The sequence below is a fragment of the Coregonus lavaretus genome (genome assembly GCF_964263955.1).
Source record: "Coregonus lavaretus genome assembly, chromosome: 13".
Taxonomy (NCBI): Eukaryota; Metazoa; Chordata; class Actinopteri; order Salmoniformes; family Salmonidae; genus Coregonus; species Coregonus lavaretus.
Window position 1 is genome coordinate 52,513,393 of NC_140000.1, and position 20,897 is coordinate 52,534,289.

Sequence of the window (20,897 nt, forward strand, 5' to 3'; positions counted from 1 at the left end):
AAGTCCCATGATCACTGGTTTAGTGACGTCAGAGTTTACGTACGCCCCACTACATCAAGTGATCTTCCCCGGGTCTATTATGCGGCTGTCGACGGTTGTTAAAGTGCATTACTGGCGTTAAACTGTAACCAGAGCCTAGATGCGCGGTCAGTTTGTATAATTGAATCAGAGTGTGACATCCTAGGCTGAGGTCGGAAGGTAAGAAAATGTCCTTTATTCGCATCTGTCACGTGCGCTTTGCATTCTGAATTGTAGATAGCCATCACTTTTCTACAACACATTCCTCTGTAACCTGCAATTCAGGTTAAAATATTTAGCTAACGTTAGCTATGTAACAGTACATTTTATGTTGAGGGTGTGGTTGTGTTTTGTCAGTGATGACACAAGTCGCTACTTGTTTGCTAACAAAATAAAGAGTAACAGCCAGTTACAATACACGTGGTGTGATAACTTCACGTCTTGGCTGTCAGGATACCAGAAATTCAGGTTAATATCTTTCATCTCATGTTTAATTCAAAATATTTTTTTCTGTCGGTGACTTGTCTTTCTGCAAGGAAAAGTGTGGATTGTATTGTTCATCATTGATTGAACCCCCCCAATGCCACATCCACTAAATGTAGACTGAGTGTTCAGACTGGCTTTATACTTCTGGGTTTGAATGACAATAAGGGTGTATTGGCTAATTAGATAGCTAATTAGTTCGTTTTCAGATAGACTAACACTTTTTACAGTAAGTAGTCAGCCATAGCCTATACCTTTACGCCAATGCCTATACTGGAGGGTAGCTCTCCATGAACAGGATTGGGGAGTCCTGCTTTAGTCACTGCTCTGATGAAGAGTAATATGATCATGTTTACCTTTGCTGCAGAAGTCTATAAAGTATATGATAAGAATTTGAATATCTATTCTTAGTAAGGCTGCTGGAGACCTTTTCCTCTAAGTGGCTTCAAACCTTAAAGGTCAATATCCTCTGGTTTGCCAAGTTGTGTTGGCCAGGCTACCACAGTCAGCCTGAAGTGTAGTATGGACCGTTCTTTAGCCCAAAGAAGAGGCTCCTATCTCTGCATTGATTGGAGTGTAAACGTTCTCTGTATGTAGAACGCACATGGGGTGTATTCATTAGTGCCAACTGTAGTAAAACGATTTGCAACAGACCGTTTTGCCACAAACAAGAGTTTCTTGTTGGACAAGTTCAGGTAGGTCACTTCCTGTTTCTTCCCATTTGGTTCCTAGTGAATAAACCCCTGTTTTTCTTTCTCCACGTGGAGCAGAAAGTTAATATTTGGTCACAGTTTTGTGACATCAGTTCAGAAATATTTGCATGAAAAGATAGCTTGGATGTCTGAAAACACTACAGCAACAAAAAATCTGGGACGCAATGTAATCTCCATAAATAGGGCTACTCTATTAATGAAAACTACCAGCCGCATGGTGCTCAACCCTGCTGGAGTTGGGTCAAAACAACGCTTTGCTTCAAAAACATTTGGTCAACACAGTTACTGACTGTTTTGTCTTCCTCTCTCAGCAGAGCAGCGGGAGGAAGCAGGACCTGTGAAAAAGGGACAGAGAACCAAACAGAGAGTGAGAGAGAAAGCGAGTAAGAACCTACTTAAGCTAGGATCCGCCCCCTTTATCTGACATGCCCAGCTTCTGGTCTGTGTTATGGAACAACATGTAACGCCCTCCGAGGATGCGCCCCCACCGCTGATGTACCGTGTGGAACGGCCTGTGTACGATGAGGCCTACCTCCACACCCAGCTCCTGCACCCGAGAGAGAGGAGCCCCAAGACAATCCGGCAGAGACTGGCACAGCAGCTCCAGTAAGTATCTACATTGAGTTAGTGCCCACAGACCTGGGTCGTGTTCAATAGCACACACTGTAGCAAAACGTTTTGGAAAATGAAGAAGAAATATGTGGTTCTTATTGGACAGGTCCAGGTACTCCCTCCCTGTTTCAATCTGTTTTCTTCCATTTGGTGCCAAATGAACACGACCCTGTTACAGATCTAAACAGACTGTAGAGTAGTGTTCTGTTCTTCAAACCTGGTCATTGGGACCCACAGTGTGTTCAAGTGTTGTTCCAGCCCAGTAGACACACCTATCAAGGTTGTGATGACCGGGATTGAAGAACATTGTGGAATGTGTGACTGGGATGTGGAATTATGCAATACCTTGTTTCAAGAAATGTGTTTACTACTGTAAAAGCTTCTGTGAAGTTACACGTTTTTTTTTATCTGACGATGTTTGTCTAAGATTACACTAGTAGAACTACACACCCATTTACACGCTGCTAGGAAGCTTCCCGAATAGATAAGCAGATTAAGCACACACTCATTTACTCACACCTACTCACTCACTCTCTCGCTCTCTCTAGCTGCTCATCAGAGAGGGCCAAAGCCATTGCTCTGAGCTTCCTGCCCATTCTAACATGGCTGCCGTCCTACCCTGTCAAGGAGTACCTGTTTGGGGACCTGGTCTCAGGCCTCAGCACGGGGGTCATGCAGCTACCTCAAGGTCAGTGGGGTCGGGTGTAGTGCTGCACTCCTCAGAATGGGTTTAGAGTCAGGGGAGGCACTTCTCAGAATGGGTTTAGAGTCAGGGGAGGCACTCCTCAGAATGGGTTTAGAGTCAGGGGAGGCACTTCTCAGAATGGGTTTAGAGTCAGGGGAGGCACTTCTCAGAATGGGTTTAGAGTCAGGGGAGGCACTCCTCAGAATGGGTTTAGAGTCAGGGGAGGCAATTCTCAGATTGGTGCTCGTTTTAATAAAGTTAAATTGAAGCTGAATCATTGTTGATTGTGCTGAATGTTTGCGATTTCTTTTCCCATAAAGCGACAAAAACTCAACAGCACGTGCCAATAAATAGCCTACCGGTTTGTGCTTTGATTGAAATAAAATACAGGTATGGCTTGTTGTTAACATGTGCTCAAAAATTCACTCACAAAACATCCATGGCTGCGCCCTTGCCCAGTCATATGAAATCCATAGATTAGGGCCTAATACATTTATTTCAGTTGATTGATTTCCTTATACAGTGCTATGAAAAAGTATTTGCCCCCTTTCTAATTTTCTGTACTTTTGCATATTTGTGATACTGAATGTTATCAGATCTTCAACCAAAACCTAATATTAGATAAAGGGAACATAAGTGAACAAATAACACAACAATTACATATTTATTTCATTTATTTCATAAACAAAGTTATGCAACACCCAATTCCCCTGTGTGAAAAAGTAATTGCCCCCTTACACTCAATAACTGGTTGTGCCACCTTTAGCTGCAATGACTCCAACCAAATGCTTCCTGTAGTTGTTGATCAGTCTCTCACGTCGCTGTGGAGGAATTATGGCCCACTCTTCCATGCAGAACTGCTTTAACTCAGTGACATGTGGATTTTCAAGCATGAACTGCTCGTTTCAAGTCCTGCCACAACATCTCAATTGGGATTAGGTCTGGACTTTTGGTTTTCACCAGGCATTACTGGAACCATGTCGTTCAAAAAGTTATACTTTTGAATCATCTGTCCATAGAACATTCTTCCAAGAGTTTTGATGATCATCCAGGTGCTTTTTGGAAAACTTGTCAACTTTTTGGACGAGATGGGTCCCATTATGCCTGGCGAAAACCAAACACTACATTCCACAGTAAGAACATCATACCAAAGGTCAAGCATGGTGGTGATGGTTTGGGGATGCTTTGCTGCCTCAGGACCTGGACGACTTGCCTTAATAGAAGGAACCATGAATTCTGCTCTGTATCAGAGAATTCTACAGGAGAATGTCAGACCATCCGTCTGTGAGCTGAAGCTGAAGCGCAGCTGGGTCATGTAGCAAGACAATGATCCAAAACACACAATCAAGTCTACATGAAAATTGCTAAAAAGTAACAAATTGGAAGTTTTGGAATGGCCTAGTCAAAGTCCAGACCTAATCTCAATTGAGATGTTGTGGCAGGACTTGAAACGAGCAGTTCATGCTTGAAAATCCACATGTCACTGAGTTAAAGCAGTTCTGCATGGAAGAGTGGGCCATAATTCCTCCAGCGACGTGAGAGACTGATCAACAACTACAGGAAGCATTTGGTTGGAGTCATTGCAGCTAAAGGTGGCACAACCAGTTATTGAGTGTAAGGGGGCAATTACTTTTTCACACAGGGGAATTGGGTGTTGTATAACTTTGTTTATGAAATAAATGAAATAAATATGTAATTTTTGTTATTTGTTCACTTATGTTCCCTTTATCTAATATTAGGTTTTGGTTGAAGATCTGATAACATTCAGTATAACAAATATGCAAAAGTAGAGAAAATTAGAAAGGGGGCAAATACTACTTCATAGCACTGTATATGAACTGTAACCCAGCAACATCTTTGAAATTGTTGCATGTTGCGTTTATATTATTGTTCAGTATGTATGTGTGTGTGTATGTGTATATATATATATATATATATATATATATATATATATATATATATATATATATATATATATATATATATATATATATATATATATATATATGGATCCCCATTAGTTCCTGCCAAGGCAGCAGCTACTCTTCCTGGGGTCCAGCAAATTTAAGGCAGTTATAGAATTTTTTAAAACAACATTACAATACATTCACAACAGATTTCACAACACATTAATTGTGTGCCCACAGGCTCCTACTCTACTACCACATATCTACAACACAAAATCCATGTGTACGTGTGTGCATAGTGCATATGTTATTGTGTGTGTGTGTGTATGTGCCAGTGTTTGTGTTGCTTCACAGTCCCCGCTGTTCCATAAGGTGTATTTTAATCTGTTTTGTAAAACAGTAGTCCAGGTGCGAAAAAACTAGGGCCTGTAGGACCTGCCTTGTTGATAGTGCTGTTAAGAAGGCAGAGCAGCGCTTTATTATGGATAGACTTCTCCCCATCTTAGCTACTGTTGTATCAATATGTGTATGCACTGGGTAGTAGAACATCTTTCCATCTCTCTGCAGGTCTTGCCTATGCCATGCTGGCTGCCGTACCTCCTGTGTATGGCCTGTACTCCTCCTTCTACCCTGTCCTGCTCTACACCTTCTTTGGGACCTCCAGACACATATCTATAGGTGAGCCATCCCAACGACGGCGCTCCAACTAGTGCACAGGAAGTCACTTTACACGATTGAGATGTATCATGTGGCTAACCAGGAGCGGGGTCGTGTTCAGTGTTATAAACTGGGTGATTCGAGCCCTGAATGCTGATTGGTTGACAGCCGTGGTAGATCAGACCGTTTACCACGGGTATGGCAAAACATTTATTTTTACTGCTCTAATTTGTTGGTAACCAGTTTATAATTGCAATTAGTGGTTAAGAGCGTAGTGCCAGTAACCGAAAGGTCGCTGGTTCTAATCCCCGAGCCGACTAGGTGAAAAATCTGTCGATGTGCCCTTGAGCAAGGCACTTAACCCTAATTGCTCCTGTAAGTCGCTCTGGATAAGAGCGTCTGCTAAATAACTAAAATGTAAAAATGTAAATAAGGCTCCTCAGGGGTTTGTGATATATAGCCAATATACCATGGATAAGGGCTGTGTCCAGGCACTCTGCATTGCGTCGTGCTTAAGAACATCCCTTAGCCGTGGTATATTAGCAAATATACCACACCTCCTTGGGCCCACACCTCCTTGGGCCTAAATGTTTTGAAATATCGAGGTACAGATACTACCCGAATGTCTCTAATAAGAACATTGGTTTTCATTTTCCCTTGCAAACCAGTTTGTTACTTTGTGCCCTACTTAACACTACCCCTGCAGCCTCCCTGTGGGGATGTTTGTGGTGATTATAGCTGTTACTCCTACTGGGTTTTCCAATGAAGTAGTCCTGGTTGTATTCACATAGTATTCCCGTAGGTCTCTACTCCTGGACATTTTCACTTCTTGGCCAGAGAGTTTTGTATTCCAGTGGCTGTGCCAAGTACAGATTGACCATTCCAAACCACGCCAACAACAGGTGAGTTCCAAATAGCACCCTATTCCCTATTTAGTGCACTACTGTTGGCCAGAGCCCTATGGTGCCCGGGTCAAAGGTAGTGCACTATAAAGGTCATATGCTGCGATATGGGACTCAGCCTCAGCCTTCTCATCCACCCAGGGAGCCCTGTCAATCAAGAATCTGGGTGTTACGACTGGGAGATCGATCTGTTCAAAAGTAACAGATCAAGTGACCAGAATAATAGCTAAATTATTGTTTCAGGAAATGAACCAAGTTTTGAAATGGTTTACTTTGGGAATTGATCGGTGACTTGTTTAGCTTGGGTGAGGTCACGTCTCCTGGCATTTAATGACCCAAATCTGTTGCGCAGAGACAGGCTAGATTTATGGGCACATTCAAGGCAGACATGGCCTTGTCTCCAATTTCAGCTGTCACGTTTGTCTCCTTTTGACAACTCAGTGAGTCAGTGAATCGCATTAAACACTTCAACAAGAAAAGAAGAACTAAAACCAGCAGCTGCTGTAGTAACAAAATGGCCACCGCCCAAAACGTCGCCTTAAGGAGGGCAGTTGCTGTAGTAACTTGCGACTGCCTCTCTCACTCTGAGGCAGGGATGAGGGAATATTTGGGCACCCGTTCAAGTCTTGGCCAAAAGCCCGGCCTGCGACACAGAGACATGCGCTGGACGTGTCAACAGCTCAAGTTGCAAACACAACGAGCTAACACAAGCAAACCTGTCCTGGAAATAATACCTTTGTAACAGTAGTTTTTAAAGGGCCTCATACCTCCACAGACAGACTAACCCTGCCACAGGCGCCTGGACTGGGTTCACAGCTGTTTGCACTGGTGTGGCACTGATGTCTCCCCTCTTTATTAAACCACTACTGATAAAGAACCTGGCACCTTGGAGACTGATTGAAAACCTTTAAGAGGGGAAGTGCTATAATAAAGATACAAAGATGTTAATTCTTTGACCTAGGGGGAGTGCCAAAGCTACCAAGTCAAACGGTTGTATGAATCATTGTCATGAGATGATAACATATGCCATTTAATAGATGGTTTTATCCAAAGCGACTTAGTCATGCGTGGCCCCGGGAATCGAACCCACAACCCTGGCGGTGCATGCTCTACCAATAGAGCCATACAGGATGAGAGGCAATGGTCAGAGTCGGACTCAGCCCGCTGAAGAGAAAGTGCCTCATAGTTTATTTCAATGAATTCATGTATAATTCTATTATTCTGTGGTTTTATTTCAGACTGATGATTTAATCATATTCAGTATCAATAATAAACTGCCAGGTGTTAAGCTCTTTGTCTGTGTCCCTTAACCCTATAGGTCCTAAGCAATTAGGGTTAAGTGCCTTGCTCAAGGGCACACTGACAGATTTATCACGTAGTCGGCTTTGTGATTAGAACCAGCGACCTTTCGGTTACTGTCATAACGCTCTTAACCACTAGGCTACTTGCTACCACAAATTGAAAGGAAATAGCAAAAACCAGCTGACATTCAGCCCTGGAGGAGTTGAGTTTGACACCCCTAATTTTAAGGCTGTGGCTGTGCTCTCTGTAGGCACGTTTGCGGTGATCAGCCTGATGATTGGAGGAGTGGTGGTGAGGGAGGCCCCTGACTCCATGTTCACCATCCAGGCCCTGAACGGCACCACCACCAACGCCACCGCCTTGATCGACACGGGGGCCCGCGATGCCAGGAGGGTCCACATAGCCGCAGTCCTCACCACCCTGGTGGGAATCATACAGGTAAGTTACACCCCCCCCCCCCCCCCCCCCCCTCAAATAACCCAGCATCCTCTCTGCTGGACAGTAAGTGCATGAGATTATTCCATGTTGCCACAAGCTTTCCCACCACTAGTCAGTCTCTCAATAAGAGGTCTAAGTTTTCATGCCGATGATAAGGATTATCCCATAACCTTGGATTGTGGTTTCAACAGGTTGCTCACTGTTTACTCAACCACAGTGGGATCCACAGGACAGTAACTTAGTTGACCTTAAGTCAACTTACTTTATCTATGTTGACATTATTATGCAAGTAAATCGTCATATCATCTACCCTCCCCTTGTTTGTCTTTCTTTCTCGCTTCTTCTCTTTCTTTCTCTCTCTCTCCCCCGCTCTCTCTCTCCCCTGCTCTCTCTCTCTCTCTCTCTCCCCCAGCTGGTCCTGGGCTTGTTGCGGTTTGGCTTTGTGGCCATCTACCTCACGGAGCCCCTGGTACGCGGATTCACCACGGCCGCGGCCGTCCACGTCTTCATCTCTCAGCTTAAATACCTGCTGGGCATCCAGACCCCGCGCTTCAGTGGGCCCCTGTCCGCTCTTCACGTGAGTCACTGACTGGGCCCCTCAGAGGCCTCTGCCGCTGGAATGGGGTGGTTAACCTTTAAACGGCAGCAGACAGGAAAGTCATCCACATTATAGGAGTCCATGTGGAGGTACTCTGCTGTAATACATGGGTATTAGGCCTAGTTTACAAGCCTGCGTGATTTAGTTGTAAATCGACAAAGGATTCATTCCTGATAAATATAGATTGTGATCCTGCATAGAGTTTTATGCAATGTTCTCGGGCGCACACACACACACACGCACGCACGCGCGCGCACTCCCAGGTCTCTCATACCCCCTCTCTCCTCCTAGAGTGTTACGGCGGTGTTCAGTAACATCACCAGCGCCAACGTGACCACGTTGATTGTGGGCGTGGTCTGCATCGTGGTCCTCTACAGCGTGAAGGACCTCAACGAGCGCTTCAAGAAGAAGCTGCCTGTGCCCATCCCTGGAGAGATCATCGTGGTCATCGTCTCTACAGGGATCTCCTATGGCCTCAGTCTGTCAGAGAACTACCAAGTGGACGTGGTCAGGACAATTCCAACCGGGTAAGAAAAAGGCTTTTCACATTACTGAGCCGATCTGGGCCGATCCAAACCAAGCTGTACTGAACTGGCCTTCAGCCCAGCCAAACCAAACTGGTTACTGTTACTACATGGTTACTAGAAGCGTACTGAAAAGCACAATGTACGAAAAAAATATCCAAGCCAGCACAGTACGATTCGGGTCAGCTCTATAGTGTGAAAAGGTTTCGGTGGCATATTATGGTCCAAAAAGTGTTTGGTGAGTTAAAATGCACGATTTAACAGCATCAGAAGACATGTACTGTATAAACAGTTGTTACTATTCAGTCAACCTTTCAGACAATATTTGTTATTTGTTTCCAGGCTGCTTCCACCTGAAATCCCAGACTTCTCTCTGTTGCCCAACTTGGTAATGGATTCTATCGCCATAGCGGTGGTGGGCTTCTCCATGGGAATCTCTCTGGCCAAGATCTTTGCTCTGAAACACGGCTACAGTGTGGATGGTAACCAGGTCAGTTTCTCCACAGTACTGTAGCCATTATACACTTGGAAAGTGGAGATGCCAAAGAACGTCACAGCATTTCCCCCACTAATGGTTAAGGTTAGGATTGGGGGAGGGAAGCTGATCCTAGATCTGTACCTATGGGATACTTTACCCCAGAGTCTAACCCGTTGGGTCTGTGTTGCCCTGTAGGAGCTGATTGCCATGGGCCTGTGTAACTTTGTCAGCTCCTTCTTCCAAACCTTCGCCATCACCTGCTCCATGTCCCGCAGTCTGGTGCAGGAGAGCACTGGGGGCAATACACAGGTAACACACACATATGCGCAGACTCACAGACACACACGCATACCACCCCAACAGATCCACAGATGAAGCAATCTCAATCACACTCCACATTACCCTTTCCCACCTGGACAAAAGGAACACCTATGTGAGAATGCTATTCATTGACTACTGCTCAGCGTTCAACACCATAGTGCCCACAAAGCTCATCACTAAGCTAAGAACCCTGGGACTAAACACCTCCCTCTGCAACTGGATCCTGGACTTCCTGACGGGCCGCCCCCAGGTGGTAAAGGTAGGCAACAACACATCTGCTACACTGATCCTCAACACGGGGGCCCCTCAGGGGTGCGTGCTTAGTCCACTCCTGTACTCCCTGTTCACCCACGACTGCGTGGCCAAGCACGACACCAACACCACCATTAAGTTTGCTGACGACACAAGCGGTATGCCTGATCACCAACAACTATGAGACAGCCTATAGGGAGGAGGTCAGAGACCTGGCAGTGTGGTGCCAGGACAACAACCTCTCCCTCAATGTGAGCAAGACAAAGGAGAAGATCATGGACTACAGGAAAAGGAGGGCCGAACAGGCCCCCATTAACATTGACAGGGCTGTAGTGGAGCGGGTTGAGAGTTTCAAGTTCCTTGGTATCCACATCACCAACAAACTATCATGGTCCAAACACACCAAGACAGTCATGAAGAGGGCACGTCAACACCTTTTCCCCCTCAGAAGACTGAAAAGATTTGGCATGGGTCCCCAGATCCTCAAAGTTCTACAGCTGCTCCATCGAGAGCATCCTGACTGGTTGTATCACCGCCTGGTATGGCAACTGCTCGGCATCTGACCGTAAGGCGCTACAGAGGGTAGTGTGTATGGCCCAATACATCACTGGGGCCAAGCTTCCTGCCATCCAGGACCTATATACCAGGCGGTGTCAGAGGAAGGCCCAAAAATTGTCAGACTCCAGCCACCCTAGTCATAAACTGTTCTCTCTGCTATCGCACGGCAAGCGGTACCGGAGCGCCAAGTCTACGTCCAAAAAGATTCTTAACAGCTTCTACCCTCAAGCTATAAGACTGCTGAACAATTAATCAAATGGCCACTGCTGCTACCCGCTGTTTATTATCTATGCATAGTCACTTTATCCCTACCTACATGTACAAATTACCTCAACTAACCTGTACCCCTGCACATTGACTCAGTACTGGTACCCCCTGTATATAGCCTCGTTATTGTTATGTCATTTTATTGTTATTTAAAAAAAAAAAAAAATTACGTTAGTTTATTTAATACATATTTTTAACTCTTTCTTGAACTGCGTTGTTGGTTAAGGGCTGTATGTAAGCATTTCACAGTAAGGTCTACACCTGTTGTATTCGGCACATGTGACAAATACATTTTTTATTTGATACAGTGACACACACACACACCCATCCTGTTTCCTGGGCCCACACTGGGTGTATGGCCATTAACATGACACAGTTGTCCTTTCATTAAATGTGTCACCTCATAACGGGAGCTAAATAGGCGCCGTAAAGCCATAAAGATTAGCTCAACCACAGACGCTTCTGTGCAGACTGAAGGAATGCAAAATGATAGGTGAGTGTTGACTTACCTTACTGTGTGTGTTTGCAGATCGCGGGTCTATTCGGGTCTATGGTGGTCTTGCTGGTGGTGGTGGCCATTGGTTTTGTGTTCCAGCCTCTGCCACAGGTGGGTGTAACTGTTACCAACCAACTCCACCAACATCTGGTGTTATATGAGACCGCTAAGGAAAAATGAGGAAGGGAAACAGTCCTGTCAGAAGTACTGGCTTTATTTGCTATATTTACAAAATGTCAACCAATTCAAAAGACACATTTAATATTGGAATTTGAATCGCTATTACAGTAGCCTGTATAATAAATAGTTGCAATTAAATGTCCAATCCTATTATTTTGAATGGTAATTCACCCCAACTCAACCCTGACTCCCCTGTCCTTCCAGACCGCGCTGGCTGCCATCATCATGGTTAACCTGCTGGGGATGTTTAAACAATTCAGGGACATCCCTGCCCTGTGGAGGACCAGCAAGATCGAGCTGGTGAGTCTGGACCGCAACACAACTCCTTCTGATTACATCTGACCCAGGGTCGATTCAGGAAGTACACCAAAATTCAAATTATCTTAAATGCTTTTCAATGAGGACAACTTGGAATTGGGTTTACTTTCTGAATTGACTGGAATTTAAATGGAATTGACCCCAACACTGATCTGACCGCACCATGACCACATCGCACCAGAAAACCCAATCGGACAGAATCCTTTAGTACGTGTCATGCTATGGGAGCCTGGTCTTACCGAATGATCACATGGTCATTGCATGACAACGACTGTAGGAGTTGGCTAAACAGCACAAAGAGATCTGGGACTAGGCCTATACTATGGATCTGTAAACTGTGTTGCGTTGGTCTGTATGTCTTCCAGGCTATCTGGGTGGTAGCCTTTGTGGCCTCTGTGCTGTTGGGCCTTGATCTTGGACTTCTGGTGGCCTTAGGATTTGCCATCCTGAGCGTCATCTATAGAACACAGAGGTACTAAACCGTCCTACTACTTCTGAAATATATTCAAGTGTAATATTTAATTTCCCCCCTTCACGATCACTGGTAACCATTTCATATCACCAGCTTCATTTTAAAAATGCTTGATTTTGGGTTGAAGAGTTATTTTGAGGTCATTTCAGTTTTAATCTGTTCAATGGAAATGTATGAAATAACGGTGATAAAACGTTTAAATATCTCTCGCCCCCTTCTTCTCCACAGCCCAGAGAGTATCATCCTGGGACAGGTCCTGGACACAGGCCTGTACTGTGACGTGGATGAATATGAAAAGGTAACATTGTGTCCTTTGATGATGAGGAACTCTCTATATGGTCTTACAGTTGCAGGCACTAAAAAGCTAGGTCTCATTACAGTATTGAACAATTTCCTAGCGATAGCTTGTCACTAAAAATTGTAATGAGGGACAAGGTTTTTATAAATTAACTTTTAAGTGCCCTTAACTACCCTTGTATAGAATGAGAATCTACATGGTGGTTGGATGAGAAGTGAGACCTGTGATTCTGCCTCTCTGTTCCAGGCAGCTGAATGCACAGGGATTAAGATTTTCCACTCAAACTCTTCAATCTACTTTGCAAACAGTGACCTTTATTTGAACACCCTCAAAGAGAAGGTAATCTCAGCTGCCATGAGTGTGTTTCTGTGTGTGGAATATGCAGAGTTGCATAAGTTACATTTTTGTCTGACTATGTTACGGGTAAAGCACCTTAGGACTAGTGAACTAGTCTTTCTCTCCTGTAGACTGTAGCTACACTGCTCTTTTTTGCTAAACAAATATTTGCAATCACCAAGTATAGTGAGGGATCCTTGTATTGCAAAAGAACAGCTTGGCCCATCCTGTCTCGTCATATTCAAACATGTGTACAGACAGGAGTGGACCCCGTACATCTCCAGGCTATACGGAAAGCCCGAAGAAGAAAACTGAAGAAGGAGTGCGCAGAGAGGGACAGCCAAAACCACAAGTCACCACAAAAAAAGAGTGCCGTCGTCAAACTGGTGAGCGCATTCAATATGGGATTTTTCTACTATGTCACTCAAAATATTGCTATTTTATTTACTTCCCCGGCTTCTTGTTGAAACACGCCACATATTTACACTAACCAGAACACCAGACAGACAGGCAAAATTGAAGGTCTTCACGTAGTCATTTTCTAAGAGGCTTTTGCTGTAAGCCTTGTTGTGGTTGATTTAAAACCAAAAGAGGTGTGATTGCCTGGTACAATATAGGTCTCCATTCTACTGTGTGATTGGCTGACACAATATTGGTCTCCTTCGTTCTACTGTGTGATTGGCTGACACTATATTGGTCTCCTTCATTCTCCTGTGTGATTGGCTGACACAATTTTGGTCGTCTTATGATTGGGCCAGGATGTGGAGCTGGGCGTCACTCACGAGGTGGTGGCAGGGGGCGGCTCCCAGAACCACTTGGAGGTGCAGGGGAATGGGCAGGTGGCCGAGACCCACACAGAGTCAGACTCTGAGGAGACCCGGTTCCTAGAGCCCCTCTGTTCTGTCCACACCCTCATTCTGGACTGGACCCCCGTTAACTTCATCGACTCTGTGGGAGCCAAAGCCATCAAATTGGTAAGGGAGCATATCTGTACTCACAGAGCACTGGGGTCTGTTCAGAAGTGTAGCTTTACAGAACAGATATGTTGTAGAACAGAACAGACCTTTCTGTCATGCAGAACTGGGCATAATGTCAGCTTTGTTCATGACATCTTAATGTTGGGTAATGTTGGGACCTTCTGAACAGGACTCTGGTGTTACTGCTGATTGCCCCTTTTTGAGTTTCCAACTTCCTCATTTCGTGGTGTTCTCATGAGTTTTTCTCTCTGCAGGTGATCAAGGAGTATGCAGCTGTGGATGTGTGTGTTTTCATCGCCGGCTGCAGCAGTGAGTTCTAAGATACTGGTCTAGATTACTACTAAAAACCCTGAGGGTAACTCTGAACTAGAGGTTGTTTAAAACACATAGGAACGATAACATAAGACTAATCAGTCAGATATAGGCCAACCTACCAGCTGTGTGTTGTCCTAACAGGAACTCTGCTGGCTGAACTCCGCACCCTGCAGTTTTTCACCGGGGTCGTGACCCCAGAAATGGTCTTCCCCACCATCCACGACGCCGTACTGCACTGTCAGCGCCGGACTGCCCCGCCCACCATCCCTGCCATCCAATGACATCGTCCGACAGGGGACATCAAGGGGGAGGGGACATGGGATCACATGCACCTAAGGCTGCTCTAAAGCTGTGTTCACATTGGCAGTTTTAAAAAAATGGTGCATATCCGATTCAAATCTTATTTTTCCTGCAGTCTGAAAAGCCAAAAAGCACATGGAATCTGATATTTCAAGCCACATTTCAAACCACCTTCGTAGGTGGTTTGAAGTCTGATGCAAATCTGAATCCTGGCCATGTCTGAATAGTCAAATCTGATTTATTTGCCCTAAAGTGGTTTTTAGACTTATTTGGCATATCTTGTTGCTTGAAAAGCTACTCTGACAAGAACATGTGGTAGCTAACTAGCTTGTTAATTGTTTACAATTATTTAGATTTTGAACAGTCAAAGCAACTGGGAAACGTCCATGGCAGGAGTTGTCACCTTAGCTTGCTACATAACTTCTGCATGATAGGAAGCACGAGCACCACCACCAATCAGCCTACACCACTGCACACACCCCCGTCGTTACTATGACAACTATCGTAGCCATGTCAGCAAATGACTGCTGTCGGAACACCATACCAATACGATTTGGTAACTAGTAACTTGCTGTTTTGGACAGTCAGTATTCCAAAACGGATGAATAAAAACTGATTTGAGCGTTAAGGCCTGCAGTGTGAACAAGGCTTAGGTGAGCCATGGGAGGTAGGGCTGGAGCCAAGCCCAGCACGGTGTGAGGTTTGTGTGGTAGGAGCAGGTATAGAACCACCCAGACTTCCAACCAGCAGCACACTGGATATAGTCTGAACGCTCCTCTCCAATTGCAGCTAATTTTTTTTGCAGATATAAATGTATTTAATAAAGATGGTATAGTTTGGTTTTATTGCTAACATTCCTATGGGCTTCAGAGTGCAGTACTCTTGGCGTTCTATGCTAAGAGCAAGCCAAGTCTTAAATGGTTTCAAGCACTTGTGGTCTTCACAGCATTGTCTCAAAGAGTAAGAGAAATAGCAACACTCAGGTTTTTAGGTCACATTTTGTTAGTGCCGAGGGTCGTTTCTGAGCAACCCCATTAGTGGTTACATTTGAGGCCCAGCAGCGCAAGACTGAATAGGTCTACCACTGGAGCGCTGACATGGGGCAACACAAATGGAATAGATGTTACTTTTACTGTAATGTTTTTCTCCAAGATTTACCTCTTATGTTACCCCTTTCCTGCTGAATATCTAAGAAATGCTTCATATCAGTTCCTGTCTTTTTCCCCTCATTGTACAATCAGTGTGCAAATCTCCAACAAACTAATCAGGCAGGCTGTCAGAATGACCACTTCACAGCTGTTACTAATACTATTCTTTCAAATAATCTGCTGTTTTGTCTGTCTTTCAATCAGTGATGTGCAGTTGTATATATGAATAACCAGTAACTATTGCACTTCAGTACTGCGTTTGGTCCGGTTCAAGTCACTCATCTAGTGTTGTATTATTGGTACAAAGCTTTGAATTTGTACATTTGAAGAAATGTCAATATTTGTCATGTCAATATATAATTCAAATGAATGGTTTAAATGTAATGTAGATATCTTACAGCGTACAATACTTTTACATCAATAAACTGCAGTTTTATAGTACAATTTAATGTGTGATTGAATGAAAACTATAAAATGTCCAAACTGGAATAAACTTTAATATTGTAGGTAACGTTGAATGACAAATTATAATCGACTCTCCTCCCCAGCCCCTTGAAACAAGCCCAGGTGCAGACAGCATTGCTTAGTTGTAGGTCATGTATCTCGGGGTGGCGCTGAACTTGGCGTAGGACTTGATGACCTTGTTGACCGCCTCCAGGAAGTCCTTCTCTGTGGCAATCTTCCGGCGGGCCCGGATGGCGAACATGCCCGCCTCCGTGCACACGCTGCGAATCTCAGCACCTGATAGGACAAAACGGTGTGCGTGTTTGAGATTGATTATATTGCAGTCGGACTGTGCAGAATCACCTTGCATCCCAAATATGTACTCATTATGTGTGTAAGATGAGCAATTCATCCACACTGATATGAAGAAGATTGACAGGGTGTGGGCAACATGGTTGGAGCCCATCATTGGGCTGCAGTGAAGGGTAATTGGAAAGCAACCTTCCTCTTACATGAAGTCAAACACTAAAAACACTGCAGTGGCGCATCACCAAAACAACACGGATACTGAACAACACGGTGTCAGGTCATCTTACCTGTGCTGTTGGGACAGAGACGAGCCAGCAGCTCGAAGCGGATGTCTCTCTCTACGCTCATGGAGCGGGCGTGGATCTTGAAGATGTGAGTACGACCCTGAAACACAACACCTCGTCCTTTACCACACTGCCAGCGCAACTCTATATTCATATTGAGGAGTAAATCTCAATCGAATCTCATATCAATCTCGTTGACTATTTATTCAGTAGGAGTTATTGTCGGAAGCTAACTTCATTCGCTACTCATTCATCTTTACATTTATTAGCAGCTTTTTGATTTTCTTATCTACTCTGCATATTCAGCAAATCAGAGAAGAGTCAGAGGCTACGTTCCAAGTGGCACACTATTCCCTAATATAGTGCACTACTTTTGACCAAGGTCCAAAGGGAATAGGGTTCCATTAGGGACTCGAGTCAGAGAGGAGTCAGTTCGGCCCGTTCTAATCAGGCATGGTACTCACCTCCAGGTCTGGCAGGCTGAACTCAATCTTCCTGTCCAGTCGCCCGGGTCTCATGAGGGCAGGGTCCAGGGTGTCGGGCCGGTTGGTGGCCATCAGGACCTTGATGTTCCCCCTGGGGTCGAAGCCGTCCAGCTGGTTAATAAGCTCCAGCATGGTCCTCTGGACCTCATTGTCCCCACCGGCTCCGTCGTCAAAACGGGCCCCTACAGGACAAGATGCAACCCACATGTAAGGCGAGGCTCAAAAACAGACAGGGCTACTATTTCCGGTGACAAGACGAGTATCCTGTCCATCAAGCTGCTTCCTGCCCTATGGACTGTTCTGGCTCGGACAATGCTACCTACTACCACTTCTTGTGAAATGCATAGATCTGTGTTCTTTTACAGAGTCGTCTTGCATTTAAATCAGTTTAAACAAGTTTTATTGTTTTAGTGCTGACCCCCAATAGCGTCAATTTCATCGAAGAAGATGAGGCACGCCTTCTTGGTCCTTGCCATCTCGAAAAGCTCCCGCACCATTCTGGCACCCTGAGGAATAGAGACAAAGCAGGGAGAGCAATGTAAGCTCATACAGATTCAGGACCACATTCTTGGGTTTATTCTCCATCATCCTGAGTTCTCAAATCAATTCAATACAACTTGATTGCGACTCGCTCTAGGATCAGCTTCCCCTCCTCCAACCCTAACCATTATTGGGGGAAATTCTAAACTGACCCAGTATCAGTGTCTAGGGGCAACTTCACCCTACATCATTGTGACTCACCTCTCCCACGTATTTCTGGACCAGCTCTGAGCCGATGACCCTGATGAAGCAGGCATCGGTCCGGTTGGCCACGGCTCTGGCACACAGGGTTTTACCTGTGCCGGGCGGGCCGAACAGCAGCACCCCCTTGGGGGGTTCAATACCCAGGTTGACAAACCTCTCGGGCTGAAAGCAGAACGGAGAATGAGAGGAGACATCAGCAAAAGCACAAAGGATGCAATGTGTTTTACGTGTACAATATGTCTAATAACCCTGCCACAAATGCAGGAAGTCTGAGGACACTCACCTATGTTTGTATTGCCTTATTTATTGAAACTTTCTAATTTAAAATGTCACGAATGTATAGTTTATACATATTTTATGATATTCGGTAGTGATTCTGAATGACGAATTGAGAGTTTATGGGAACACTTACGTGGAGCAGTGGGGTCTCCACCACCTCCCTGAGCTTCTCAATCTGCTCTTTACATCCACCCACGTCACTGTAGGTCACATCAGGCTTCTCCTCCACCTGGTGGACAGACACGGTATTGTTAGTTCAGGTAGCTACAATACGTTGACAAGCATCCTTATTTCAGGCCATGGTCGTAAACATTAGGCACCAAGCAGAAGAAAACTGACAAACAGGGAGGCACTACTTGAGGTGTATTCACTAGGAACCAAACTGAACCAAAAGGGGAGGGACCTACCTGAATTTGTCCAATAGAAACTCTTGTTTCTGTTGCAAAGCATTTTCCGTTTGGAGTAAACATGATTACACCTCAGAACTTGTACAATAAGAAAATTATTTCTGTTGCAAAAAGTTTTCCTACTGTGTGCCCTAATGAATCAAACCCATTTCTCAAAACAGATGTTGGCCTTCATTGCACTGATCTGAAAGCGCTGACCAGGTGAAAGCCAACCTAAGGATGAGCTTCCACCATATTGTTTTCACCTGTCAATAACTTTTTCCAATTAGTGCAGATGAAGGGTAGGAAACAGGGAGAGGACAGATCTTGAACTGAGATCAAGCTGTTGTGTTACATCTTACCTGCATCATAGTGACAGTGGGGTCAATCTTGGGAGGCAGAGGAATGTGGATCTGGTACTTGTTTCTATCCACACTGAAAGAAACACGGGAGACTTAAGTATCCAACAATAATACTGTACCAACGCAATATTGGACATCAGCACACGCGGTTCTTATTGGAGTAAGAGATATCACCATCATCCTTACCCGACTCTCATACCCTCCTCTATGTCAGTGGGGGCCACCTGGTCACTCAGGTCCACCACAAACTTGGCAAACTGCTTCACATTGATGATGTACTTTGGGTCTTCAGAGTCAGCGTTGATGATCTTCGTGCATCTGCCACAACAAAATACAACAAGCATGTGGGTGTTTGCTCAAACTAGAAAACAAAACCTAATTAAAAAGATCCATTGTTTTCAAAGACAGAAAAATCTATTGAAAATGATTCCAGTGAGATAAGTTGACAAGTGTGCCATACCTTGCCACCTGCAGAGGCTGCTCGCTCTGCAGAGTCTGTTTGTCTGCAGCCAGATCCCATAGTGCAGGGGGAGCCAAACCAGTGTCCGATTCCTTAATGCCTGCAATGTTAGATAGCTGAGGTTAGTGCACGTACGCTATCATTGAGAACTTGTTCTCAACTGGCTTACCTGGTTAAATAAATGTGAAATTAAACAAATTAAAAAAATCTGTCAGACTTGAAAGCAACAAATAACAGATGTGTTCTGATATCACTATGAAAACCAAGTCACATTCTAAATATTTTCAAGCATCATGGGAGGGTACAATAATCAATGTAATCCCTATTCAATATTCAGTAAATGTTTAATAAGTGATAATGCACATGGATGTTACGTATTATCACATTTAAACCTACCGGTTAGTTCATTGATCTTCTTGAGCAGGTTTTGGATGTCATCTTCCACTTGCTTAATCTGTCTGGAGTAGGTGCTCTGGCCCTGTACATAACCAGCAATACAAAGATGTCAGTCACAAAGAATTGCATATTTTTCAGTGAATGTAGGCTATGTAGTTGTTGTAGCAGATAATGACATTTCAATCAGTGGTAATCAACCTTTAATCAATAGGTAATAAATAGGCTGCACTAAACCATTAGACAACATTTTCTCATCACAGGGGTCATTATGACTACAGCTAGGCCTACACGATTTTAAATAGCAATCAATTAATGTACAGGTATAGCCTAGCTCATACTTACATAAGTTTTCAATAAGGCAATGTCTCCTTCATCCAAAGCTGGAGAGCAAAAATACATTTGAATTTACATAACATTCACGAACAACCAATTCATAGCTATTAAATCGGCAAATATGATTATTATAACAGCTTGTCTTTACATCCAGGCATAATTTATCCTAATTTAAAGAACCCACTGTGAAATGTTTCCAAAACTAAAAAATTGCAAATTGTTCATTAGCCAGGGCTAGCTAACGTTAGCCCTGGCTAGATAACTAGCTATAGAGCTAGCTAACGAATGACATTAAGCCATACTCGTAAAGATCACGTAACACCTTGGCTTGTTTGATTTGTTAGGTACCTATCTAGCTCATATTGTTATTAAGTAGCTAGTTTTTATCAATTATTCACAGTGCATGACAATGCATTGCATGACTTAAATTAGCCATCCTAGCTGGCTAACTGTCGTACTGACCTAGCTAGCTAACGTTAGCTAATAAACAGTGGTTCTCAAAAATCTCATCACTTACATCTGATAGGTTTATCCTCCTCTTCTTTGACATCTTTGATTTTCCTTTGATCGCCTCCCAAATAATCTGGCATTTCTAATGTTATTCTGTGTATAAAGTTTTACTAGAAGATTTTGTGCTTCAGCACAACAAGGATTACACAGCAGGTTTGATACTTCCGCTGTGCACAATTGACCGGAAATGGGGGTCGGACCTTTATTTGACGATCCCTTGTCATAATGTTCAAAAGTTTTTTATATATTTTTTACACAACCAATATCTGTTCAAATGTATTAATATTCTTACCATGTTCAAGCGACATACTTAATACAAGTATAATAGTCGTTTGTGAGAAGATCGTCTC

At 44.1% G+C, this 20,897-nt stretch overlaps 3 protein-coding genes across 3 annotated transcripts in view; 1 reads left to right on the forward strand and 2 right to left on the reverse strand.

The window, feature by feature from the left end:
* The window catches only part of LOC311140594 (tetraspanin-33-like), a 34,781-nt gene extending 23,523 nt beyond the window's left edge, over window positions 1-11,258 (reverse strand). Inside the window, exon 1 of the mRNA XM_084175718.1 lies at window positions 11,225-11,258. The gene's annotated coding sequence lies outside the window, so the exon portion shown is untranslated. The remainder of the gene's footprint in view (window positions 1-11,224) is intronic.
* LOC311140591 (prestin-like) lies at window positions 49-15,993 on the forward strand. The gene is made up of 18 exons (XM_084175715.1): window positions 49-198; window positions 1,526-1,820; window positions 2,375-2,514; window positions 4,986-5,096; window positions 7,530-7,717; window positions 8,130-8,294; window positions 8,607-8,842; window positions 9,182-9,329; window positions 9,513-9,626; window positions 11,245-11,322; window positions 11,596-11,691; window positions 12,075-12,181; window positions 12,410-12,479; window positions 12,726-12,818; window positions 13,073-13,201; window positions 13,574-13,789; window positions 14,047-14,101; window positions 14,249-15,993. The coding sequence occupies exons 2-18, from the start codon at window positions 1,663-1,665 to the stop codon at window positions 14,386-14,388; spliced, it is 2,244 nt and encodes a 747-aa protein (XP_084031841.1). The 5' UTR covers window positions 49-198; window positions 1,526-1,662; the 3' UTR covers window positions 14,389-15,993.
* LOC311140593 (26S proteasome regulatory subunit 7) lies at window positions 15,986-20,727 on the reverse strand. The gene is made up of 12 exons (XM_084175716.1): window positions 20,555-20,727; window positions 20,047-20,084; window positions 19,705-19,786; window positions 19,309-19,408; window positions 19,035-19,166; window positions 18,849-18,921; window positions 18,234-18,329; window positions 17,819-17,983; window positions 17,496-17,583; window positions 17,057-17,259; window positions 16,596-16,692; window positions 15,986-16,296 (listed from the first exon to the last, which is right to left on the reverse strand). The coding sequence occupies exons 1-12, from the start codon at window positions 20,625-20,627 to the stop codon at window positions 16,139-16,141; spliced, it is 1,305 nt and encodes a 434-aa protein (XP_084031842.1). The 5' UTR covers window positions 20,628-20,727; the 3' UTR covers window positions 15,986-16,138.
* Between the last annotated feature and the right edge of the window lie 170 nt (window positions 20,728-20,897).

Bases quoted from the DNA above. Each gene is read 5' to 3' on its own strand.
- LOC311140593 (XM_084175716.1), bottom strand. From the start codon at position 20,627: ATGCCAGATTATTTGGGAGGCGATCAAAGGAAAATCAAAGATGTCAAA. The intron at 20,085-20,554 runs GTAAGTGATGAG...TTTGCTCTCCAG, and splicing joins GGAGGATAAACCTATCAGAT to CTTTGGATGAAGGAGACATT. The intron at 18,330-18,848 runs GTAAGATGTAAC...TCTGTCCACCAG, and splicing joins CCACTGTCACTATGATGCAG to GTGGAGGAGAAGCCTGATGT.
- LOC311140591 (XM_084175715.1), top strand. From the start codon at position 1,663: ATGGAACAACATGTAACGCCCTCCGAGGATGCGCCCCCACCGCTGATG. The intron at 1,821-2,374 runs GTAAGTATCTAC...CGCTCTCTCTAG, and splicing joins AGACTGGCACAGCAGCTCCA to CTGCTCATCAGAGAGGGCCA. The intron at 11,323-11,595 runs GTGGGTGTAACT...CTGTCCTTCCAG, and splicing joins TGTTCCAGCCTCTGCCACAG to ACCGCGCTGGCTGCCATCAT.